At 35.9% G+C, this 20816-nt stretch overlaps 1 protein-coding gene across 1 annotated transcript in view; it reads right to left on the minus strand.

Annotated features, from left to right (window-relative positions):
* Positions 1-362: 362 nt before the first annotated feature.
* The window catches only part of myom3 (myomesin 3), a 71812-nt gene continuing 51358 nt past the window's right edge, over positions 363-20816 (minus strand). The window contains exons 19-37 of the mRNA XM_048153694.1: positions 15570-15696; positions 13277-13458; positions 11918-12032; positions 11677-11833; positions 10617-10723; positions 10155-10199; positions 9286-9425; positions 9008-9152; positions 8160-8219; positions 7587-7654; positions 7404-7511; positions 6879-6966; positions 6114-6152; positions 5930-6035; positions 2982-3145; positions 2865-2901; positions 2382-2404; positions 2248-2303; positions 363-2171 (exon numbers count right to left, since the gene is read on the minus strand). Coding sequence (XP_048009651.1) covers positions 1905-2171; positions 2248-2303; positions 2382-2404; positions 2865-2901; positions 2982-3145; positions 5930-6035; positions 6114-6152; positions 6879-6966; positions 7404-7511; positions 7587-7654; positions 8160-8219; positions 9008-9152; positions 9286-9425; positions 10155-10199; positions 10617-10723; positions 11677-11833; positions 11918-12032; positions 13277-13458; positions 15570-15696 — 2034 coding nt within the window. The 3' untranslated portion in view covers positions 363-1904. The remainder of the gene's footprint in view (positions 2172-2247; positions 2304-2381; positions 2405-2864; positions 2902-2981; positions 3146-5929; positions 6036-6113; positions 6153-6878; positions 6967-7403; positions 7512-7586; positions 7655-8159; positions 8220-9007; positions 9153-9285; positions 9426-10154; positions 10200-10616; positions 10724-11676; positions 11834-11917; positions 12033-13276; positions 13459-15569; positions 15697-20816) is intronic.

The raw sequence follows: 20816 nt of genomic DNA on the forward strand, positions 1-20816 counted from the left end.
AAGTCAAAAAGGTTGCCAAGCCCTGGTCTAGATCCTCCTCTCAGTTTTTTTTTGGAAGACTGTTTTACAAAATATACTAGTCTGTTTAAACATATGAGGGGTGAATGACCCTGTGGACTGTGGAATTTGCTTTCTATCTGTTCAAAAGAATCAGCCTGGAGTTGCATAATGATAGATGAAACAGGCCTCGAGCTCTCTATTATGAAATATCAGCAGATGAAACATCCATCCATGTAAAGGCAAAAAAAATTGATTATGAGCCTACTGTAATGCAGCTAAGTGTGTTCACAGTCTATCTGATCAAAGTTTGCATTTTTATTCCCTCACTGCTTTATTTAGTTAATGAAAAAAGGAGAGAGGAACAGGTTTAATTTGAACTTTATTCTGTAAGTGGCACAAGACAGAGGAAACAAGCAACAAAATAAATCAGTTTTCAATGCCTTGTAGAACACATCGTCTTCTGAAGCACCATTAACTCTCTCATACAGGGTCCAAAATGAACAAACACATGCCAAGTAGATAAGGCAAAATCTATGGAAGCTTGATTCTGAATAAGGCAAGTGACCCTTCGCCAGGAGTTTGATTGACAGGCGATCTAACCAATCATAATGCCGAATCCGCCATTTTGCCCGACAAAGCAGTCAGGGGAGTTAGGCCCTGTGGCAAATGGCACACTTCATAGCACTTTTGGTCTTCCAATGGCTGCCGCATGCACGTGTCCGTTAAGTCCATGAGACCTTAGGGTGTCCCGTTTGTCAATTTTAGGTTTGACCAGCAGACATCTTCCCAACAGTCAAAGCGGCATTACGTCACGAAAATGCGGACTCGTAGGAAGACCGTGAGTGTTTAGGGTGCCATTTGGGACAGGGCCGTAGTAGATTGACGTCGGTGCACTTGAACTTCAAAACTGTGTACTGACGTCTTTCCGTGGTTAAAAACATTCCTTCTGATGTTCATTCATGTTTATTTGATGCTATAATTGAACTAGGAAGAGATGATCGGTTCACGAGCCTTGAGCTGAGGCGCTACAGCGATCTGTCACGACACATTAAACAAAATGCCACAAAATGGCAATTATTGTTTAAATTTCTTTAAAAATTACAAAATTTGAGACTTTGTTTCCTATCAAAAGTAACTTGTTCTGTTTTGTCTGTGGATGTGTTGTCAGTTTCCTCTTCGTGATGTATTTTTCATGGCGTGAAAACTATGTGTGGCGTGAGAGCGGCATGGCTTGTCAGTAAATAAAGGGAGCGGGTCTTTACGAATGTTCAACTTTTAGCTCTCAATTTTGACTTTTTTTTTCTTAAAACTGTGAGTTTATCTCAGGACTGGAAGTAAAAACAATGCTATCTCATGACCAATTCGTACGTATTTTACGAGGAGGCTAATTCATACAAATTTGAATTCATACGATTTGTCTAAACCCCAGTGACGGGTAGGTTTAGGGGCGGGGTTAGGGGTAAGTCATTCGTACGAATGCATACGAATTCGGCAACTTGTAAAATACGAAAGATTTAACAAAAAACATATGAAATTGTACGAGGTCATACGAATTCGTACAAATTAGCCACCTCATAAAATATGTACGAATTACCGTGAGATTGGGTTGGAGAAAAAAAGTCTGAATTGTGAGTTATAGACTCGCAATTGCATGAAAAATCTCTATATTAACTGATTTTATTTCTCAGAATTGTAAGATATAAACTTTTAGAGTCCAACTTGTGAGATATAAACTCGCAATTGCGTGAAAAAGTCAAAATTGAGAGCTAAATTACCTTATTCCATGGCAGAAACAAGATTCCAGCTTACAAATCACTACTGACTTTAATGAAAAATGATTCACCCATCATTCATGTGGCAAATAAATAGATGTGCGCTGATGAGTTTTTCCTGGTGTTACTCATTTACAGTTGCACTGCATCTGCTCGAGGCTTTTCACCTTTTTTATACACACTGACGGTCACGACAACCGTCTGCGATCCGTGTTTATTGCGTACAAATATGCAATAGTTGCCCGAGTCCTCCATGGTCACGTGGTTTATAGTGAGAGTGGAGGATTTATTCTCGTTCTTAATGTTATACTGGCCAGCGGAGATGATTTCCCTGTCGTTCTTCAGCCAGAACATTTCCGGCACTGGGTCTCCATCGGCAAAACACGTCAGACACAGAGACTAAAGAGAAAGAGGGAATGATTTTGTGAGCTGAGCTAGAGAGTCAATGAAACACAGAAGTGATGGAGGGACGTACCTTATTCTCCATTATGGCCACCACATCAGGAAGACCCTTCGTGACTCTGGCTCGATCTGTCAGATGGACAGTTATGATGAAGTGTGTAAATGCTTAACGAAGCACAACTAGAATCACGACAAAACAATACTCACTTTTCTCAGCAAACTCCACCTGCCTGTGAATCAATACAAAACAATACAGTTATATGGAGAATGAGTTTGACCTGAACATCACTGAAAGTTTTTTAGTGTAAGATTTCAAGTAATGTTCTAACCTTTCAATAAATATAAAGAAAAATATATATTTTCATGTATATATATATATATATATATATATATATATATATATATATATATATATATGATTCTCATATATTAGGAATAATATATAGGTGATAAAATTATATAGCTGGTAAAAACTTGTTGAATCTCGTGTCTTGAATTGAATACATGATCCAAACCATTTTTGCCACTTTATGAGCACATTTTACTGAAAAACCACACAGTTCACAGAAATCTCCATTCATATATGTAATGTTATATAAAGCTTGTCAACAGTAACCAAAGTGGGTGGATCTTAGCGAAGGGTCAAAGGTTAAATTCAGTTGATGAATATTCAAAAACATCTTCACTTACTTTAGCCTCTGGTATTCCAGCAAAGCATCTGCAAAAGCTACAGAGGAAGAAAGAGATGTTTTAGTCTTCAGGGGAATTCAATCTCCTGCACGAGTCACATGTTTTGTGTCGGTGTACCTTGTCCAGACAGATCCAGAGAGCGCGTGTGTGTTTCCTGGCCGTCGAACATCTCCAGGGTGTATTTCCCTTTATCGCTTTCAGTGGGGCCAAATATCTCAATCCAAACCTTCTGCATGCTGCTGCCAGGCTTGGTCCGTTCCTCCAAGTCAATTCTCTTGTCTCTGTCACAGGGAGAAAATGAAATGATCAAAGGAAAAAAAGACTGAATGTGACTGTAAATCCCTCAAATACAAGAATATCTAAACCAGTGTTATTTTAGCATCATTGAGATATTATTGTAGTTTTTATTAATATTAAAGGTGCAGTATGTAATAATTTTGCCTGCTAGAGGTCGCTAGAGGCCTATTCAAATCAAAGGCGTAGCTTGATGACTTCAAGTTTGAGCGCGGAATCTCGGGACATGTGGTCTCCACCTCAACGGCCGGTGGAAACAATCGGGATAGGACTCGGGCAGAAATCATGTTCATGGATGCGATTATTAACGTTACTGTAGTATGAAGCAGAGCGTGACGAGTGTTGTGGAGCTGAACGAGGAGCTGGAGCGATTGCACAACACATGCCTCACGAGCAGCGGGACTTTTATTATGACACAGTGCTGCTGCCGCTTTTCCGGTCATGAGTATGAGGTAACACAGCTCTGTTTATCATATTAGATACATTTGAGTGTGTTGAAAATTATGTAATAAAGTTACTCTGAACATTCACTTGGCGGCTGCTGTGAGACACTGTTACACACTGCAGTAAGATAGATCGATTTTACAATATCATATTAAATGCTGGATGGCTTGTGTTGATAAATGGCATGCAATTCATTTTAAAGCATATTGTATGATGGAGAAAATTCTGTATTACTGTTACTAAAAATAAAGCTGCATCTGATTATGCTATGTTAGCTACTTCATAAAATAGTGTTTTTCTCTGAGGCATAGTAAAGCATGGTACTCGCAAAAAATCAAGAAAATTTATTTAAAGGTGCCATCGAACGTTTTTTTTACAAGATGTAATATAAGTCTAAGGAGTCCCCTGAATGTGTCTGTGAAGTTTCAGCTCAAAATACCCCATAGATTTTTTTTTAATAAATGTTTTTAACTGCCTATTTTGGGGCATCATTAGAAATTCACCGATTTAGGCTGCGGCCCCTTTAATTCCTTACGCTCCTCGCCCCCGGAGCTCGCGCTTGCCTTAAACAGCATAAACAAAGTTCACACAGCTAATATAACCCTCAAAATGGATCTTTACAAAGTGTTCGTCATGCAGCATATCCAATCGCGTAAGTATAGTATTTATTTGGATGTTTACATTTGATTCTGAATGAGTTTGATGCTATATGCTCTGTGGCTAACGTGCTAAAGCTAACATTACACACTTTTGGAGAGATTTATAAAGAATGAAGTTTTGTTTATGAATTATACAGACTGCAAGTGTTTAATAATGAAAATAGTGACGGCTCTTGTCTCCGTGAATACAGTACCAAACGATGGTAACTTTAACCACATTTAACAGTACATTAGCAACATGCTAATGAAACATTTAGAAAGACAATTTACCAATATCATTAAAAATATCATGATATCATGGATCATGTCAGTATTATTGCTGCATCTGCCATTTTTCGCTATTGTTCTTGCTTGCTTACCTAGTCTGATGATTCAGCTGTGCACATCTAGACGTTAATACTAGCTGCCCTTGTGCAATTTTCTCACGATTTACAAATAGTTGCAAACATTTGGGATATTGTAAGTACTCAAGTGAACAAAATATATAACACTGGCCTAGTGGTTTTTGGATATTTAACTGCAAAATTCTTACATATTGCACCTTTAATAGAATTAATTTTTGTCTTTATATTTTCCATTTTACTTAAAGTTTTAGTAATTTTGTTGTGTGTTTGTCATTTTTGGTAATTTTTTTAAACGCGTTTAGTTATTTTAATACATCAAGATAAACCAAGCTGAAAAAAAGTTTAGTTTTTATATTTTACTTGTATTATTCATTTTATTTTTAAGTAATAAAAGTGTTTATTTTTGATGGTTTTAGTTTTAGTTAACTATAATAATCCTGAACTGAGCTAAGTGACAACTTTGTATGTTTTTTTCTACAATTTTGGTAGAGGAATAATAATAATAAAAAGCTATAAAATTACTGTGCATAGCTCAGATTGATCAATCTTGATTGATAAATTGAGAACCACAATTTTTTGTTTAAAATGGAGATCATGATTCTCCCACGATTCTGAACAGAAAACTAAATAAAATAACTTGTAATTTACTAGAGATTCTGACAAAATCTTAATTGCTGCAGTCTATTTAAAAAATATTGAATTTGAAATTCTTTTTGTGGTTTGAAAAAAGATCGGTTTGAGTGAATGATTCAATGACTCATCTCATAAAGGCTTAACAGTATGATTCAGCGTTTGTAATCGAATCTCTTGAATAAATGATTCAATGACAAATACATTTGTATCACTCTCTTGTCGCCACCTACTGGTGTAACGATGTAATTTATACAATCATTATTTTAAGCGTCTTAATTTTCAAAAGATGATTTACTCTATTTTGATCACTACCATAGACATCAGTGTTAATATATGAACTATAAACTTTTATCCCAGTACTTCTGTGATAATCTGAATTATTGTAGGACAGAAATAATAATACTGTGTGGTTGAAAGGACGCTGTTTCATACTTATACATGACAACTGCTCTCTTTGACTCAGCAGCAGCGCAAGCGCAGATCTGAATGTTCGGCTTAAGCCGAATTATTGTCATTTAAGAATAAGATAGCGTGGGTGTTTGAATCAAGATTGCAATTTTTTTTTAGCATTCTGCTCCATTAGTTAGGATCAGTTATTTGGCTTACTTTCAAGTAGGCTACTAAAAGATTTGGTAATGTGAAATCTGAAGCAGAATTCTGTGTGGATTTGTCATCATTATTAAAAACTCACTTGAAGTACCAGCTGGTCTTCATGTAGCTCAGGTAGTATTTGAGGGAGCAGTAGAGCTTGAAGCCCTGAGCAGTGCACTGGATCCACACTGGACCAGCAGAGAGCGCTGTGGGACACGGGACCTCATTACTAACAACCATATCAAATGAACATGAGCATCTGAAACATCATGACATCAACCTACCGCACTGTTTACTGAGCTGCTGCATGAGACGCTCAAATTCTGAGGAAAATAAAAACAAAAGATCATATTAGTATCGTTTCGGTAATGCTTTAATCAGTTAATGCGTTAACTAACATTAACGATGAGCAATACATTTGTTAACAGTATTTATTCATATTTGTCAACATTAGTTTATAAAAATACAACTGTTCATTGTTAGTTCAGGTCCATAAAATAATATTAACAGATACAATTTTTTAATTTTTTTAATTAATGTATTAGTAAATTACCTAAAACCCCTTAACCATGGTAAAATCACTGTAAACACTTATATATACATGCACAAATTTTAAATATATATTATATATATTTTAAGCACAATAATATTTTTAAATATATATATATATATATATATATATATATATATATATATATATATTAGGCACTTTAATATTTTAATTTTTTATATATATATATATACACACACACACACACACACACACACAATATAATATAATATAATATAAAATAATATAATATATTTTAAGCACTGTAGAAAATTAAAAAAAGTCAAATGTTAACATTACAAAACATTTTTAAAGAATATATCTAGAATCCTACTTTGAAATCTTGAAGTTTTTTTCATAGCTATAAGATATTTTAAACAATAATTTACATTTATTGAGGTTCATTTATATTAATATGTATATTATTTATATGATACTATCTTACTAGTACACAATGATGTCACAGTGAGGGGACAGACAGTAAAAATGATGTTCTCACCATCATCGATCAGTTTCAGGACACTGTCATCTTCTCCTCTGCTGTCGCTCACTACAGCCCTGTACACACCCAACTCTTTCCTCGTCACCTGAGCCATTATGACAAATAACACGGGTCAGTCTTAGTCTGGGCACAATTACGCACTAATAGCCCTTTAATCGGCAAGTGCCAGGAAGATTGGTGGAAGGAATTCTCCTCTATCAGGCAATTAGTCGCAGAGTTAAAGGATGTTCCGGGTTCAGTACAGGTGAAGATTTATCGACAGAATTTGTGGCAGAACATTGATTACCACAGGAAATTATTTCAGCTTATTTTTTATTTGTGTAAAAGCAGAAATGTTAAAGCCAAAGCAATTCCATGAAGCTTTAAAGTAAAAATTGGTTTATTTTGCAGCTGTAATACTAAATCACCCATATAACTTTTCTGACATTATGTCACAAATTCTGTTGAACTTGTACTGAACCCTTAACATGTCCTGTCTCTGTTCTCATATGGGTTTGAGGGTGAATGCGATGGAAGCAGTACCTGTGGCACAGTGAACGTACTGACACCCGAGGGCTCGTACACGGCCTGAGGAAGCTCCACTCCGTCCTTAAACCACTTCAGATGCGTGTCTTTGTTCACATTAGTGACCTGCAGCCGTAGACACACTGGTTGTCATACTGTTTAAATACTGATGCATTGTCATTCGTGAAGAAATATCATTACCTTGCACTTTATAATCATTTCACAATTGGAGGTCACTGTCCATGACAAAAACTCCTCGAAATGGGGACCTTGGAGAACAAAACACAGAGAGAAACATTTGATTCAGTCATTTGACTTGAATCAGTGGTATTTGAAAAATATTATGATTAACACTTTACAACAAGGTTCCATAACTAGTTCACACGAACTAACAATGTAATCTTAATTTATGTTAACTAACATTTACTAATACGTTTTTAAATTCAAAAGTTGCATGCATTGTGAACTGACATGATCAAATATATTTTTCCTAACCATCAAGATTAATAAATGCTTAAAAAATATTGCTTATTGTTAGTTAATGCATTGTTAACAAATGAGAGCTTGTTGTAAACTCGATTTAAACTTCAATTCTGATATCCACGTTTATTGTAGATTAAATTGTAAAAGTCAGCCAGTAGCTACAGTGTGTTTTAGCTCTTGATGCATTGCATGAGAGCTTCTCGTAATTGTCTGTATACATTTGTGCATCTGCTGACATGGTTTCTCTGTTCATCTGTTATTATTGGTCTCTAGATCTGTTGGTCGACTCACCCGCCTTTCTCTTCCAGTTTCGTCTGTTGGCCTCAGATTTGGCCAGTGTGTCCTGAAACTCTGACAAAACAATGAAACAGAAGAATTCAGATTAAATCTGGAGAAATATTCAGTATGACCTTTGGCCTGTCGCCAGATATATCATTAAAACTGACTTTGAATTTGAGTTTTGCTGCATCAAGTGGGTGATTAAAAATGGATAATTAACATTATAAAATGCATTTCATTCATGATTTCTGAAGGATCATGTGACACTGAAGACTGGAGTAATGATGCTGAAAAATGTCAGCTTTGATCACAGGAATAAATTACATTTTACTATATATATTCACATAGAAAACAGTTCTTTTAAATTGTAATAATATTTCATAATAATGCTGTTTTTACTGTATTTTTGATCAAATAAATGCAGCCTTGGTGAGCAGAAGAGACTTTTTGCAAAACCATAAAAAAATAAATGTACAAACTTTAAACTTTTGATCAGTAGTGTATATAAATATACATATGCTACCATTCAAAAATACAATAAAAAAATACAATAAAATCAGTAATATTGTTAAATATTTTTGCAATTTAAAAAAACTGTTTTCTATGTGAATATACTTTAAAATGTAATTTATTCCTGTGATCAAAGCTGAATTTTCAGCATCATTACTCCAGTCTTCAGTGTCACATGATCCTTCAGAAATCATTCTAATATGCTGATTTGTTTATCAGTGTTGAAAACAAATCACTGAAGAATCATGCAAATACGGCTGCTTTTTATTTTACAATATATTTGCATATCTTCTTATTATTTGTTTAATCAAATACCAGCTTCGTAGTTTAATGTTATATTGTTAACATACTCTTATCCACAAACACCAGTGTGAACTGGTTCTTGGCCCGGCCGTCTTTGAGCTGCGCGGTGTACGAGCCCTCATCTTCTCTTGAGAGCTGATCAAACAGGATCTCCACCAGACCTCGCGCCTTGTCAAAGTTAATCTTACGGGCCTGCAGGACACACACCCACACAGCTCTTTAGAAGTCGCCGATGAAAGATGAATGAATGAACATACACATGCAGATGACTTTATTAATGTCAAAATCAAATTAGACAGCACAAAATGTGATCGGAGCCGGTTACCGGTGTGCTGGAGATCTCTCCGTCATTGAGAATGAGCCGAAGAACCGCGGCACTGCTGAGAGCTTCTGTCTGCAGCCACAGACGGACACTTCCCTGCTCCGACACGTCCACCTGCCAGCCTTCAGACCTCAGAGCGATCACTGCCAAATGAGGAAGAGATTTGTACAAAGATTTAAAGGGGACCTATAATGCCCCTTTTCATGAGATGTAATATAAGTCTCTGGTGTCCCCAGAATGTGTCTGTGAAGTTTCAGCTCAAAATACCCCACAGATCATTTATTATAGCTTGTCAAATTTGGGTGTGAGCAAAAACACACCATTTTTGTGTGTGTCCCTTTAAATGCAAATGAGCTGCTGCTCCCCGCCCCCTTTCCAGAAGAGGGCGGAGCTTTAACAGCTCAACAACAACAAAGCTGGAGAATCTCACAAAGCTAAAAGGACTGGTACACCGTTTACACTTGCGAAAACAAAATGGTGCCGCTGTGGGTGGAAAAGTGCAGATTAAAGGGCGGTAATATTATAATAAGATCCCCTTCCTACATCACCAGGGGAGCGAAATCTGAGCGTCTCGTTTTTTCACATGCTCGCAGAGAAAGGCTTGCCAAAATAAAGTTACTGGATTGTCCTTTTTAACGTTTTCTGGGTTGGTAGATGCACCGGGGACCCGATTATGGCACTTCAACATGGAAAAAGTCAGATTTTCATGATATGTTCCCTTTAAATCAATAAAGTTTAAGCAAAAATTAGCATTCTGTCAAGACTTTTTCCAAAACATTAAAACATCTTGCATACCCCAAACTTTGAATGCTAATCTATCTCAGATTCTCTGAACATTTGTGCAGTTTCTGACGTGCATTTGATTCACTTACACGGGTTTCTGACATGCCAGCTGAGTTCTGTCAGCCTCTCCAGATCTGAGAAAGAAAATGGCACAATTGCAAAGTCAAATTCAATCACTTGCAGCAGTCCACAATATCAAGACAAAGATACCGGCTGCTGTCAGAATGATCTGACATCTTTGCAAATAAGATTTCAAGTTAAACCGCTCTGTATTCTCTTTCTGTATCTCTATAAAGATTATGTTTGTCATGCAGCTTATACATACAAGATATCTGACACAAACAGTCACACTTTGAGTAGGGTGAAAATACACAATCTTGTACAACATGGTTAAGGGCAAAGGGGCTTGACAAAACATTAATCAGCGGCCGGATGATGATAAAATACTGGGGTAAAACTAAGAAAAGACGAGTTATGCATCAAGTTTGCACAAGGTCTTATGCCACCGTGTTCAGGTAATGCATTATGCAGAGATAGGAATGAATATCTACCATCCGCAGTGAAGGTGAAGCTAGAGGAGATGTCAGGGTTTCCGCTCAGCTCCACTGTGTAAAGGCCCAAATCCTGCTCCGAGGCGTCCGTGAAGGTAAGAACTGACCTGGGAGACATAATGACCAACATTTGGACCAGGTTTATAGACTATTTAAAGGTACAGTTTATCCAAAACAAATAATTTCCATCATTTACTCGAACCCACAACTGTATAAATTTATTTCTTCTGTTGAAGCAAAAAGATTTAATTTAAAATAGTTGTAGGATTTGTAGTGCATTTCAGAGCTTCAACAGATTGGAAGTAATCATATGGCTTCAGAAGACTTATATATGAATATTCAACACAAGACATATGAACTACTTTTATGGGACATTTTATAACAATTTTTGTCCCTCATTTACTTTCATTATATGGAAAAGAATGACCAGGATGTTCTTTAAAGATTCAGATTTTCTTTTCCTTATTAAATTTTTATAATTTCTATTTTTTGAGTATATAACACCTTAAACACTCAAAAAATAGAAATTATCAAAATTTAATAAGGAAAAGAAAATACAAACAGCATACATTAGGATAATACACACACACACACACACACACACACACCATTTTATATATATTTCTATACATATTAGTGCTGTCAAATCGATTAATCGTGATTAATCGCATCTAACATAAAAGTTGTGTGTGTATATATATATATATATATGTATATACTGTATATATAGCATATATTGAGGTAATTAATATACATGTTAATTAACTCAATATATACTGTTTTTATATTTATTTATTTATATATATATTTGGTTTTTTGATTAATTCATTGCAGTGCTTCATGGGATGAGTATCATTTGCGCATAAAAATTTAAGTTCGCAGTCTTCTGTCTTTTTTGCATTAAATCAAAGTTTGTATGTTGGTTTGTTTGATTCATAGTTCAGAACTCTTTATTGTCAAACTGCTGGAAATCCCTATGGCAAAAATAAATGAGAAACATACTTCCAGAACTAAAGCTACTGAAAAAGTGTGCTCATGTTATGACATATTGGCAAAAGACCTGTTGTTTTTGTTCTCCAAGCGGGCTCGTCCAGCATCAATAGCTTTTCCGTAGTTCTTATTCCACTTAAAGACGTCTCTATCAGCCATGTCAGCAGCTTCAAAGCTCAGGAAGATGAAGCCATCATTATCAACTCCGATCTCAATCTCTTTGGTTCCTGGTGGCAAAAGCGGGATAGAGTTAAACACAACTCAGTGTAAAATGAGAATGAAATCATTATGGAGATTTCCAGGGAGCTGACCTGCTTTAGTCTGCGCTTTGACTGGCTCAGACGGCACAGAAGACATGCCGACTCCAGCGTCATTAACGGCAGACACACGGAGGCGGTACGTCTGACCTGCTTGCAGACCTGAAACCTGAACAACAACCATCCAAAAAGAGGTCACTCCTCTTGCAAAGCTTTTGTGGGACTGGATGCAAATGTAACTATTCAGAACGGCATTGAGGCTCTTTTAATTCAAGACACTGTAGGCGAATGTTTTTTCATGCACTGGTGAATTTTAAGATTTTAGGCTATTTCGTTTTTTTGTTTTCTTTCAGACTAGTGGAAGAAAACATCCAAAATACACTTTTAAGTGTTTATTGCATTTTATCTATTTGCATCTATACATTTCAATTATAATACATATCTTTAAAGGTGGTGAGTTTGTCAGAAATCTCCACTTCAGCAGCTTTAGGTACACCAGACTTTACAGTTTTATTCCTATCTGAAGGGTTTAACAGAGGGGTTTCTTCATATATCATTAACTTGATTTATATATTGTTTTATTCCTGAAAATATGGTTTAAAAATGTATATTTTTCTGGCTGTTGACAGTATTTTCTGATTTATGGAGTGAGATATCCAACACAGGGTTATTATCATTAATTAAAAACTTTTAAAAAATATTTCTATTAATTGAAATAAATCTGAAATTATATATATATATATATATATATATATATATATATATATATATATATATATATATATATATATTAGCAAAAATTAAACCATATGAAAATTTGAAATGTTGCCTTGGCAATAAGATGAAATTAGTTTAAGTTGAAGAACTAAATGTATTAACTGGAAATAAATAAAAACTAAAACTAAAACTAAAATAAAAATAAAAATTAAATTAGACCTAATTAGCAATATTAAAAAACAAAAACAAATAAAATGGAAAAAGCACATAAAATTACTAGAAAATTAAAACAAAATTTCCATGAAAAAAAAAAAGCTAATTCAAAATGAAACCATAAAACTTAAATAACACTGATTCACTTTAACTCAAATACGTCAAGAAAATAAAACAAGAACCTGCAACTGGCTTTATGTTCAGATTTCTATTCTGGAAATGTTGCAAATTAGTGCATATTTAATTAGATAATGCATTATTTACATATTTAAACATAACATTTCAGAACACTTGTAATACAAACCAGTTGTCCTAATTTACTGTGATTAATCTGGGTAAGTATAGTGATCATTATCATTATATTTTTACTTTATTCACCTGTAATAATGATGTAGAATTAGACTGCGATTCAATACAAAATCCTAAATACTGAATATTGCCCAAACCTGGTAAATGTACTGCAAAAAGAGAAACTAAACGAACCTTTAAGTGAGTTTCTGTCACCGGCTCACTTGTCACAGGGGTCCAATCCTCAGACCCCGCCCCCTTACTCATCTCCACTATATACCCACTGATCTCTGATTGGCCCTTGTACAGAGGCTCCGCCCACAGCAGCACCAGAGAGCTGCACCTCACTTCTCTAAATTCCAGATCATATGGACAACCTGCAAGAAATGAATGCAGAACATAATTCAGTTATCCATCATCACTCTGCCACTCTGTCCATTTAAAGATGCTTAGGGAACTCATTTTAATTGTGTTCAGGAAACCTATTTGCAAACTGAAAAAATTACACACTTCAGCTTTAACTTTTAGATCACATGGATTCATTTCTCTTATGTATTTCACACATTTCACTTTTTAAGAGCTGTACTTATCCTTTTGAACATATTACACACAATAAAATAAAAGAAATAAATCATCTAGCTCACAATATGCCAAGGCATACAACTAATAACCAAAGGAGAAATGTAGTGTGCCGTCAGCCGTCTCCACTCTCTCTTGTTAAATGAATGTGCTGTAAGTGAAATAACCCTCAAAAATTGCAAACAAGTGAACCAGCACAAAGGAAGAACAATGGAAGAAAAACGACTTTTATCGATTGTTGAATTCTGTATCACTGTGCCAGAGAGATGCGCTCTAGTGAAGCACACTGTAAAGATGAAGTCGTTATAAAATATAAACTCTGATGCACTTCAAAAGTATGAGACTCATGCTGGAATTGATACGAAATCGCACCCGGGCTCACCGCCACCCCGTAACCTTAGGAAAACAGTGAACAGTGGGTGGTATTCATTAAAGCGCATAAATTGAGGAGAAATATGGCAAAGTCATTTTGATGCACCACATTTCCTGCTGCCAGCAGGTGGCGCGTTGACTATAACTGAATATTGCCATGTAGATGTCTTCAGGCCAGGACTATTATCAAACATGTGAAGTTTGGAGCAGATCAGACATTGTATGCCTGAGTTACAACAACTTCCTGTTTCATGGCGTTAATCGCATACATTAGCACTTAGCCAAGTGTTGCATGCTTTAACGTGTTTCTTGCATGTTTGGAACTTCGTGGCAAATTTAAATGTGTTTCTGGGAGTGAATTACAGTACAAAGCATGCCATTTCCTGTTGCCAGCAGGTGGCGCTATGACTGTAACTGAATATTGGCATTTATGCCAGGACTCTAATAAAACATGTGAAGATTGGAGCAGATCTGACATTGTATACCTGAGTTACAACAACTTCCTGTTTCATGGTAAAACAGTGAAATTTGTCAGGACGCCACGGACACGCCCTTCAGCGAAAACTCTAGATCTTTGCAATTTAACATCGCTCAGGTTTGTAGGTATTGGACTGTTACATCTGTCTACCAAATTTCAGGCCTATATGTGAAACATAGCACAAAAGGCGCTTAATTGAAATTTTGTAGGTGGCGCTATTGAGCCATTTTGCCACACCTAATTCTGAAATCCATATCAGATGTAAATTTTCACCACTTCTGACGCGTGTGCAAAGTTTCATGAGTTTTCGAGCATGTTTAGGCCCTCAAAAATGCGATTCATTTCAGAGAAGATCCCATTTATTATGTATTATTTCATATATATTTCATCAATATTTCATCTATATTTCCCCCTCACCACCGGAAAAACTCGAAGAATCACGAACGTAAATAAGCACCAGGTTTATTTGGAAAAAAATATGAACGTTAAAAAAATGAAAAATTAGGAGAATCAATGAATTGTGAACAAATTACTGCCATTGTGTAAATAATATGTAATCATGTAATCCATAAAAAAGTAACTGTAATCTGATTACGAGTATTTTAAAAAGTAGTTTACTCTAATTACAAGTACTTGATTTTTGGAATTTGTAATCTGTTACTACCCAGCTTTGTTGACCAATCACAGCAGACTGGGCCGTCTGACCAATCAGAGCAGAGCAGGCTCACGGAAAAGGAGACTGAATCTTCAAACTAACCATTTTCAGACTCTTTGAGAAATGAGGTGATGTGCATTGTGCATTATGAGAAAATTCAAGTGTTTTTTGACCTTGGATGCTTAACTTATTGTAGGAGACACGTAGAGACACTTTAAAATTCTGAAAAGCATGAAACCAGAGAACTAATAACAGACATGATAAACAGATCGACAGAAAACTTTTGTTGTTGCCTTAATCTTATTTATATGTTGCCGTGTGTACATTTTTATAATACCATCTGCATAAAATGAATGCAAAAACATGTAAAATTCCCATTATTCCCTAACTGTGCATGATCTTACCAGGCTCAGGCATCGTCCAGCGCTCACACAAAAGCAGTTCACTGGGTTCAGAAGGGTCGCCCAGTCCAATGATGTTGGCCGCGAAGACACGAAACTGATAAAAACTCCCTTCCTGAAGGCCAGTCACCTAAAACAAAATAGACAGATAATGGGAAAAAAATGGCTGAAAGGACAAGAAACCTTAAAGAGAAGATAAAACATCTACAAAAAGAGACAGTGTAGTGTTAATAATATATAAGCAGACTCAGACAGAATCTGTTTCCGATTTTCAGTGTTTATTTAAATGCAAAATGTAACTAATTCAGGATAGCAATGTGTTAAAACATGCTAACAATATGCTAATTCATACCTAACAACGTACTAAATCATGCTAACAATGTGTTAATTCATGCTAGCAACATGCTAATTCATGGTAACAATGTGCTAACAATGTTAAAGCATGCTAGCTGAATGCTACATCATGTTAGCAAAGTTAATTTATGTTGGCAATGTGTTAAAACATGCTAGCAACATGTTAAATCATGCTAACAAGGTGCTAAAACATGCTAGCGACATGCTAACAAAATACTGAAACATGCTAGCAACATATTAGCAATAGAGGGTATGCATAGACGTCACTTTTCCGTCGGAACGCGCTCCCTAAGATGGACTGAGTGGCAAAAGAACCTGCTAAATGACTGGATTTAATAGGGGAAATTGTGAAAACGCAAGTAAAACAAACGATTATTCTAAAGGTTGGGCTCGAAAGTGTTCATTATATCATGTCAAAGAAACCTAATCCATGGATATTGACATGCAGCCAGGAATCGTGTTTCCTGACATTTATATGTGCCCGATTTCGACGCCGGGGAAATACATAAAGCAAATCTGCCTGTGAACGCTTTATATAAATACAATATAGGTAGGTCTAAATCGCTTATATCAATGTTATAGCCTATATATCGTCATATCGTCCAGCCCTAAAACTTGTATAGTTTTTGTCAGTTTATCTAAAAACACCCAATTATGCAGAATATGAGATGGTAAATATTTAATTGATGAGTTGTCAACACAATATATAACAATACAATATATACGGTTTAATTTTACCTCAAAATCCAACAATTTGACACAAAATAATAACTGCAAATCCATGTTTCTTTGCCTGAGTCCAGCTGTTCTGTGAAATGCAGTGACCTATTTGCTTCTTTTTTTCTGTAGCTTTCAGTAGTTTGTAAAAATATACCTCAGATTTTGTGTCAAAGCTATTTGTACAGTCAGTTGCAAAGCTTTTTCCCATTTTAGATGTGTTTTGTGTGTTTTTCGCGGCATTCATGCTGAAAACCAATGCTGCCACTCAGTCTTTTGCCACTCAGCGGGCGTAACTGCAGTCATAATGGTCGACAGTGACGTCACGTGCATACCCTCTATTGTAAGGTATGTTAGTAACATGCCAATTCAAGCTAGCAACATGCCAAAAAATATTTTAAATTAGTTTTTATTTGTATATTTTCAGTTTTCATATTCATAATTTCATTATTTCATATGAAAACATGATAATTTTCATAATTTTAGTTAAAGGGTTAGTAATTTTGTTGTGTTTGCATTTTTAGTTTTTTAAAAACACGTCATAATTCCTTGTTTCAATTTAAGTTATTTTAGTACTTCAAGTGAAACTAAAAGAAAATGAAAAATGACGTCTTGGCAACTAGCTGAAAAAAAATATTTATTAAACATTTTATTTTGATATTATTTCAAGTAATGAAAATGTTTCTTTATTGTTTTTAGTTTTAGTTTCAGTTAACAATAACACCCCTGCCCAGAAAAGCCTTTATCTTCAGTGCATTGATCCGCCGGTTGACGTCTATATGGAGGACCATTAGGCCAGAGAGGTACTTATACCGATAAACATTGGTTTCTGTGATGAGAAGCAAAGATCACCATGAGTGTCCACCTAGCCACACATAATTGGGATTGGATTTAGGAACACAGGCCTTCTAGAGCCTTTTAGACTCCTGATTAACTGTTGCCTGAATCCTCTTATCAAATCAGAGGCTTATCTGGGAGCTCAAATCTGTTGAGCGTCAAGACCAGGCCACCCGCTGCCTGCTGGGACAGAGAAAGGCCACTAGATGGCAGGCGTCAGGAGGTGAAGGGATTTCAGTGTAGGGTAGTGTAGGATTCTGATGGTGTCTAATGAGGCTGGGCAGGTGGTGTGTCTCCCTGACTGCTCAATGAGAAGCGGAAATCATTAACATGGGATTCACATGCTAAGATCACGATGTGCCTTCAAAGATCAGTGTTTTCTAACTGACATCATGTACTTTGAGTCTTTCATGTGAGCAAATTGTGCAAAACAACCCCCTCCTTCCCACCCAAAAAAACTATTTTTCAGGGGACGTGTTAATAGAAGAAGACATGAGGCTGTTGTTGTGGCCATTTCCGTCCATCAGAGGGCGATGTGCACTCATGACACTTTCCACGAGTAGAAAAAGTGCTTGAAACTCTTAAAACATGTTCAGTTTTGTCCAAAAAGGTACTAAACCTTCAGAAAATGCTGTTTGTTTAACAAGAGGTCGAAATGAATGTGTTCTCTTTGCTGTAGATTCATTATTGGTGCTTGCTAAGGCAACATTATTATAGGTCAGATTGTGGTTTAATGATGTGATTGAACTACAGGCATAAACTTTGGCATTTAGTTTGTGCTTCAGATATGAATGATTTCTTAAATCATGCATCCTTTTGAAGTGAAGTGTGCTGTTACTTTACTAAGTGATCAGACATTTTAGTGCATAAAACAGGCAAAATACAATGTAAAAACTATAACTATTAAAAATGGTTTCGTTAGCTGAAATAAAGCTGAAATTAAATTAAATATAAATATTAGATGATAACCTTAAAAATATTGCCATGATAACTAAGTGTAGTTGAAGTACTAAAATTAATAAAACTAAAACTGAAATAAGAATAAATTAAAGCTAAATAGAAATATTAAAATCATGAAAACTAACAAAATTACTGAAACAAACCAAAATTAAATCGAAAACTGAAAATGACATGACGGGACATTTTTTGTCCAAAAGTCTTAATAATAATAAAAAACAAACATACAGTGGTGTGAAAAAGTGCTTGCCCCCTTCCTTAATTTTTTTTTTTTTTTTTGCATGTTTGTCACACTTTAATGTTTCAGATCAAACAAATTTAAATATGAATCAAAGATAACACAAGTAAACACAACATGCAGTTTTTAAATGAAGGTTTTTATTATGAAGGGAAAACAAAATCCAAACCCACATGACCCTGTGTGAAAAAGTGCTTGCCCCCCGCTGTTAAAACATAACTTAACTGTGGTTTATCACACCTGAGTTCAGTTTCTCTGGCCACACCCAGGCCTGATTACTGCCACACCTGTTCGCAATCAAGAAATCACTTAAATAAGACCTGCCTGACAAAGTGAAGTAGACCAAAAGATCCTCAAAAGCTACACATCATGTTGAGATCCAAAGAAATTCAGGAACAAATGAGAAAGAAAGTAATTGAGATCTATCTGGAAAAGGTTATAAAGCCATTTCTAAAGCTTTGGGACTCCAGCGAACCACAGTGAGAGCCATTATCCACAAATGGTGAAAACATGGAACAGTGGTGAACCTTCCCAGGAGTGTCCGGCCGACCAAAATTACCCCAAAAGCGCAGCGACGACTCATCCAAGAGGTCACAAAAGACCCCACAACAACATCCAAAGAACTGCAGGCCTCATTTGCCTCAGTTAAGGTCAGTGTTCATGACTCCACCATAAGAAAGAGACTGGGCAATAATGGCCTGCATGGCCGACTTCCAAGATGAAAACCGCTGATGAGCAAAAAGAACATAAAGGCTCGTCTCAGTTTTGCCAGAAAACATCTTGATGATCCCCAAGACGATACTCTCTGGACTGATGAGAAAAAAGTTGAACTTTTTGGAAGGTGTGTGTCCCATTACGTCTGGCGTAAAAGTAACACAGTATTTCAGAAAAAGAAATACCAACAGTAAAATATGGTGGTGGTAGTGTGATGGTCTGGGGCTGTTTTGCTGCTTCAGGACCTGGAAGACGTGCTGTGATAAATGGAAACAATAAATTCTGCTGTCTACCAAAAAATCTTGAAGGACAATGTCCGGCCATCTGTTCGTGACCTCAAGCTGAAGTGAACTTGGGTTCTGCAGGAGGACAATGATCCAAAACACACCAGCAAGTCCACCTCTGAATGGCTGAAGAAAAACAAAATGAAGACTTTGGAGTGGCCTAGTCAAAGCCCTGACCTCAATCCTATTGAGATGCTGTGGCATGACCTTAAAAAGGCGGTTCATGCTCGAAAACCCTCCAATGTCGCTGAATTACAACAATTCTGCAAAGATGAGTGGGCCAAAATTCCTCCACAGCGCTGTAACAGACTCATTGCAAGTTATCGCAAACGCTTGATTGCAGTTGTTGCTGCTAAGGGTGGCCCAACCAGTTATTAGGTTTAGGGGGCAAGCACTTTTTCACACAGGGCCATGTGGGTTTGGATTTTGTTTTCCCTTCATAATAAAAACCTTCATTTAAAAACTGCATATTGTGTTGACTTGTGTTATCTTTGAATCATATTTAAATTAGTTTGATGATCTGAAACATTAAAGTGTGACAAACATGCAAAAAAAATGAAAAATCAGGAAGGGGGCAAGCACTTTTTCACACCACTGTATGTCATCCAAAGTAGTACAACTAGATCTCTTTTATTGAATCCAAAAGGTTTTAATTATTTTTTGCTACATATAAAGGTATTTTAAAGATTTTGAAGTTTCAAAAGGTCATTCGGTTTAACCATCCAAAGGCCAATATAGCCATGTAATTTGTGATTAAAATATCTTATAATGTAATAAATGTATATATTTTTTATTCGGGAATGATTTTATATCATCATATATCAACATAGTGCAAAATGATATTAAATTATGTGTAGAAGTCATTGCTTTGATATGAGAAAGAATGTCCAGAAAAAATAATTTCATTGATGTCATTTGGAGTAACCAATATAAAGGGATAATTTTGGATCAAGTCATGCGGTCAAAATCATGTGACAGGATGTGACATCATTCAGACACCTGCAAAGGACCACATGGTCATGAAGCAAAGTAACTAACTCTCTCTTAACTATTTGAAAAATTCATGTTTTCACTTGCTCATACGCATTTCCCGATACATTGGGTCATTCGGTACAACCGCTATTAAACATGGAAAAATGTTGTAATATT

This window comes from Megalobrama amblycephala, linkage group LG13 (genome assembly GCF_018812025.1).
Source record: "Megalobrama amblycephala isolate DHTTF-2021 linkage group LG13, ASM1881202v1, whole genome shotgun sequence".
Taxonomy (NCBI): Eukaryota; Metazoa; Chordata; class Actinopteri; order Cypriniformes; family Xenocyprididae; genus Megalobrama; species Megalobrama amblycephala.